At 43.4% G+C, this 6,261-nt stretch overlaps 1 protein-coding gene across 2 annotated transcripts in view; it reads right to left on the bottom strand.

Moving 5' to 3' along the window:
• Positions 1-201: 201 nt before the first annotated feature.
• Positions 202-6,261, bottom strand: part of DMGDH (dimethylglycine dehydrogenase) — a 70,585-nt gene continuing 64,525 nt past the window's right edge. For both annotated transcript variants that reach the window (XM_038402598.2, XM_038402599.2), the window contains exons 15-16: positions 2,143-2,277; positions 202-1,436 (exon numbers count right to left, since the gene is read on the bottom strand). In XM_038402598.2, coding sequence (XP_038258526.1) covers positions 1,221-1,436; positions 2,143-2,277 — 351 coding nt within the window. In that variant the 3' untranslated portion in view covers positions 202-1,220. The remainder of the gene's footprint in view (positions 1,437-2,142; positions 2,278-6,261) is intronic.

The following is a 6,261-nucleotide window of genomic DNA, read 5'->3' as shown; positions in this document are numbered from 1 at the left end:
GCTTCTTTGCTGAAGGTTTAGAAGGTTCCAATTCCTTTGGAAGACTATGCACTTTTGGGCCCTTTTTCTGTGTCAATGATCTTTGAAAAGGACTATCAACAGCCTAATGTTGAGTGCTATCTGAACAAATATTCTAGCCTTTAAAAGTTCTTTTAGGATAGCATTATTATGGTCATGTTGTGTCTCAGTAGATGCTGAATATTTTATGGAATTAAAGTTTATTATAATAATTTAATACATTTCCAATGTTTATATTCTCCTACAGTATCCAAAATCTTGCTTATTGGGATGATCAAAAACAACACTGAATGAAATACAGCAGTTTAAATACATATGTTCACTTATTATTTGTATATGACAACACATTGTCATCATCGCTTAATTTTTAACAGAGAAAGGAAAAACTAAACAAAAAATGGTGCATGAGTTAGTACATTTTGATTGTGTCCAGAAATTGAGCAGTAATATTGTGTATGTTGAATAATGTTGCATATGGTCTACTAGCTGATCCATGGCAAAATACTCAATCAATAGGAAGAGTGGCCTTTCTAGAATTTCTTGATTAGGAAGGATTGAATTTCTATCTTCCATCAAAAGTTCTTCCAGAATAACACAGCTGGAGAAAAAATATTATCTACTCAGTTTGAATTTTAAAAAAATAATTTCTAAACCCAATGTTCAAGAGCAACTTCAGTTTTGTTCAGAATGTGTCCATGTGGAACTATTCCTTTGGGGACAAGGCTGTGACTTTGCCAAGACTACAGGGAAAGGGCAATGTGTAGCTGCACTGCCCCAGGAGCAAACCAGGGAAAGAAAAGTGACCCTGATAGAAAGGAAATAATTTGCTGTTGGCTCATACTAACAGCAGACTACTTCCCCCTCTGCACCAGCTCAGTTCTGCTGGCAAGAGTGTGGAGAAGCTGAGTAATGACCGTTGATTCTTTACCCACTTCCTGTCCACAATCATTGGGAGGATGGGGGAGCATGTGTCCACAGGAGCCTGCTCTCCTTCCCCTGTGCTTAGAGCAGTAATGTGGGCAGTCCACTCAATGAATCAAGGGGCCATCTTAAATCCCCTTAATCCCCTACATGGATATATAGGGCAAATGAGAATCTCACCCTTAATGATTGGGAACCAGAGTAGTTTGACTCCTTTGTATTTCACGGTTGTAAGTTAAACCAATTGATATTGGAGAATTTACTGTAACTGCCCTCTGGGTTTACACCTTGACACTCCCACCCTTTTTCTGAAGGCGTGTCCTTGTTTGTTCGGTCAGAACCAGTGGTTCCTCTACAATAGTTGCTGAATAATTTTTTCCTAGCAGTTCAACTTCCAGCTTCTGTCCAACTTTGCTGAGCTCTGTGGGAACATATGCAAAAGCCAGACTATGCTGGGTACTGTAGCTGTAATGTCCAGATGTGGTGTTGCCAACAACCTGAAAAAAACAACCCCAAACATTTATCCTTATTTCCAACACTCAATGGGTTTTGTACCATACTAACTTCTATTTTTAAAAATACACCTTACACTATTTTGAATACTTTAAATATTTTTGTATCCCTAACATCAATAGTCAAATATACACGGTCTCATTTGTGTCATACAGTTCATAGCATTCTCCATTTTTGGTGCTATCAGGTAAGTTAGGAATTTCTTACTCCCAAAGAACCACTGGAAAAATCACCAGCAGGATGCTAAATTCCTATTATATTTTATTAAGATCTCACCTGAAACAAATGCTATTTACATTGTATATTCATGCTGAGTATTTTTATTAACTGTTGATGGCTGTTTCATCACCTACTCTGTAGTTAGATGGCCTGGTGCCCTAAACTTTGGTTTGTGGTTTTGTTCTTTTCTTTTATGCAAATAATTTTGAAATATACTGTAGGTAGAATCCTGTACTTGCAAGAGGATAGAATAGGTGACCTAATACTGGAGGTTTTTCCATTTCTAATTTAGAGATTCTATATTTCAAACTCTTGTGTACAATTAGAACCTGCCATGCTACATGGAAATTCAAAAATTATATTATTGTCCCAAACTGTCCTGTTCCAGTAAAAGTAACCTGAAACACAAAATGGGATTCCAGTCCTAGAGAATGAATTTTAGTTTCTTGTAAAGTGATGTATAGTACTTACTCTGCCATTATGCCACACACTTTCATTTCCTTCTGGATCAACGTCAGCTGTTTCCAATGTGAGATACACCAGTCGCCGTTTAAGCCCCTTTTCTTTAATCTGCTTCAGTGCTTGCTTTCCTATGAAGTCTGCTGGCTGAAAAAGAGAAAGATAATGATGATGAATGATTATACAAGCTCTGTGACAAGGTTATAGATGCAAGTATTTAAATGTGTCTTCACTTGTTTTCTTTTCAGTTAAACATTATATAAAAATACAGATTAAATCAAACCTTTTGGCAAATATTATTTCTTGTCCACAAACATGAAACAATCAGATATTTTTTCCTCTTTTTTGTCTAGATCTGAGACCTATAAGACCCAGTATTCCAATGACAGGAGAATTATATGTGCAATAAAATCCAGTATACTGCAGAAGTGGCTGTTTAAACTGGCTCCATCAGTAGTCTGAGCCAGAATGCCATTACTTCTCTCAGGATGCAATGAAATAATCTAGACCATTGGCACATCATTACATAGACGTCTGTGGCCCTGCATCTCACTGGGATCGTGTATCCTGCTTGGACACAAAAGCCATCTGCAAGAGTGACAGTAGTCCACCACATTCCTCTTTGGTCCCTCTGCTCCAAGACGTGGAGGTGGCATTTTCCTCCCTAGCCACGAAGGTGTTCTGTGTCAGGGTGTGTTCTCCTCCCCACAGGATCTAATACTTCATGGAATAGCGTAGCACCTCCAGTGCGACATCATACCCAGTATCATCTGAAGCCCTCTTCCTCAGGCTCGCTAAAGCGGAACAGCAGCTCCCCTGATTCTCACAAGTAGATCAGGGAAAATATTCTGTGGGAATGGAGGAGCCCTTCTGGCAGCCTCCTGGAGGAGGCAGTCTTCTGCTTGAGTGACTGACCAGCAGTGCCACTCTGGCAATATATGTGTGAATGAAGCTAGGAAGAGAATGGAAGGGTCAATGTGAGAAAGAGAAGGTGCAGGTACGCTAGTGCACAGACATACAACTGAGCCTTGAATATGACTGGGGGGACCTTCCCATATTACTGGGTAAATTGGAGCATTTTAGAGAAGATAACAAAAGAGATTCAGATTGAATCCCAGCTTGGAAGACCTCTGTAGAGAGGAGAGTCCTGCCCAGGGAAATAAGGAAACAAGAGGACAAATCAGAGTAAATGACTGTTTCAGTAGTATTGCAATAATTTCTGCATAACTCCTCAAACAAGTGCCTGCATATTCAGCCTACCCCTCCTTTCCATTCAGACTGCAACATATTTCATTTACATGTTCACAATGTTTTTATAATGAAAGGGGTTGGATAATATGGTGTTTTATATAATTTATTGTAGATAAAAGATGTCATGCTATATGGAATCACAGTCCCTATTACATGGGACACATTTATTAAAGAAAATGGCTACAGCTCCGTAGCTAACACAAAGCAACTAGTTTCAGTGCCAACTTTGTCTCCCTTGTTACCTGAGACCACACTCTGAAAACCATATACACCACACAGAAATATGTAGTGGCTGAATAAATAAACATAAAATTACAGAATCAAGCCTTCCCTGCCCCTGCTGATGTATTATTGGATGTTCAGACTGAAAACTGACAAATAAAAGTTCCATCTGACTGTTTTATTAAATTAGATCAAAAATTCATATCTTTAGATCTCCATATAATAAAATAATGACACAAACATGGGAATCTGCCAGCACTAAACTATGTGAACACCAAATCACCCCCACTGCAACCATCTTCTTTGCTGAATCACTTTTAAATTTCCCATGAGAGAACTGCGACCCAAAGTTTGGGGGAATACAGTATCTTTGGCTATCCCTCAATGCACGGATGTCTGCAAAGGGGGCTCATTGGTGGGTTTTTAAGTGGCTGAGGAGCCCAATTCGTGTCCTGCAGATTTTCCCACAGAAGTGACAGGTGTAATCTTGGAGGAGACATAGTTGTTGGCTGGACTGTTGTTCCCTTCCTCCTTTGTCACTTCTCTGTCTCATGAGCACATCTGTTCTCCTCAAAGTGAGCTGTGGCTTGGTGTATGGTGTCATCCCACTTTGTTCTGTTCTGTGCCGCGTCCTCCCAGTTTGTTGGGTTATTGCCTCCTTTTTTAATGTGTACTTTCCGTATGTGTTTGAAGCACTTCCACTGCCCTCCGAGTGCCCTTCTTCCCTGACTTAACAGAGAGAAAAGTACTTGCTTCGGGAGGCGAGTATCAGGCATATGTACACAGTGGCCAGACCAGTGGAATTAGTGTTTTGTGACTTGTGCTTCTATATTGCTGATGTTGGCTGCAAGAGAAGGCTGATGTTAGTACGTCAGTCTTCACAGATGATCCTGAGAATCCTCCTGAGGTAGCACTGTTGAAAGCACTCCACCTGCTTGAGATGTCATCTACAGGTTATCCAGGTCTCACACCCATATAGAAGGGTGGGGATGACAACTGCCTTGTAAACCAAGATCTTGGTGCCTGTTTGCAGGTCCCTATCATGGAAGACCTGTTTGAGTAGTCTTCCAAAGGATGCGCTGGCACAATGGATTCTGTATTGAATTTCTGTGTCAATGCTGGGTGTTCGGGAGAGGTGGATGCTGAGGTATGGAAAATGGTCCACATTGTCCAGGGGTTCTCCGCTGATGGTGATTTGTGGAGTATGAAGATGAGGGCTTGTGTATGCATGTGAGGGCTGATAGAGTACCTTGGTTTTCCTGATGTTGAGAGAGAGACCCAGGCTGTGACAGGCATCGGCAAAAAGATTTAGGGTACTTTCCAGGTTGGCATCTGTGTGTGCAAGAATGACACAGTCATCTTCATACTGAAGGATCAGTGATGCCAATTCTCACGATCTTACATTTTGTTTGGAAACATCGGAGATTCAGGAGTTGACCATCCATATGATACTCAATCCCAATTCCATCAGGAAAGCAGTCACAGATGAGAATCAGGATCAGGACAAGGTAAATGTAGAAGAGTGTTGGAGCAATGACACAGCCCTGCTTGACACCAGTGCGAATGATGAATCATTTGGTCTCTGAGCCGGTGCACAGAACGGTGGCAGTCATCCCATCATGGAGTAGTCTGATGATGGAAATGAATTTCTGTGGACAGCCAAACCTACACAGCACCTTTCATAGGGCATCATGATTGATAGAGTCAAAAGCCTTGATTAGATCGATGAATGCCATGATCAGTTCCTGGTGTTGCTCTCCTACTCCTGGGGGAATTCTGTGCATATACAGAATTTATATCCCCCCCCTGCAGATTTCTTTGCTTTCCTATAGAAAAATGACTTTCTGACAGGGAAGCAAAGGGAAGCCACAAGAGTGGTCACGCAACCCCCCAGCAGTATGTTTCAGGTGCCCAGGGCAGCTGGCAGAGAGGTAAATCACATTGGGGAAGGGAGTGGGACTGTGGAAGACATGAATGGTGGTTCCTACCCTGCGCTGGGCTCAGCTGCTAGTCCTGGCTGGGCTGGGGAGGATGGGGTTTCCTCTTCCTCTGCATGGCATCCGGGACTGGGTTAGACCCACCCCCGAATTTCTCCCCTGGCTGCAGGAAGCTCTGCAAACTCCCTCCCCCCTGCTTCCTGCTCTCATTGCTCCTCAGCTGCAGGGGGCGGGATCCCTCTACAGGGATCTGCTCCCCCATCTGCCCAACCCCTGTGCATCTAGAACCCCTCATGCCCAGACCCTCCCACCGAGCCTCACCCCTCCGCACTCAGAGCCCCCTGATGAGCCCCATTCCCTCTGCACCTAGATCAACTTGATAAGCCACCTGCACCTGATCCCCACCTCACTGAGCCCCAACCAGCTTCACTTGGATCCTCACCTCACTGAGCCCTGTTCCCTCAGCATCTGGACCCCACACTGAGCTCCCACACCCACACTCCCCTGCTGAGCTCTATCCCCCCCCCACATCCAGACTCCTCTCCCCCGCTGAGCCCCAACCACCTTCACTTGGACCCCCCTGCAGAGTCCCATTACCATTACATCCAGAACCCTACAAGACGACCCTCCCTGCACCTGGATCCCCCACTGAGCCACTGCACCCAGACTACCCCACACAGAACCCTCTCAACCCACACCTGTATCCCCTCACACTAACCCC

The sequence above is a fragment of the Dermochelys coriacea genome, chromosome 5 (assembly GCF_009764565.3).
Source record: "Dermochelys coriacea isolate rDerCor1 chromosome 5, rDerCor1.pri.v4, whole genome shotgun sequence".
In the NCBI taxonomy this organism is placed as follows: domain Eukaryota; kingdom Metazoa; phylum Chordata; order Testudines; family Dermochelyidae; genus Dermochelys; species Dermochelys coriacea.
This window is presented reverse-complemented; position numbering and strand designations above follow the sequence as displayed.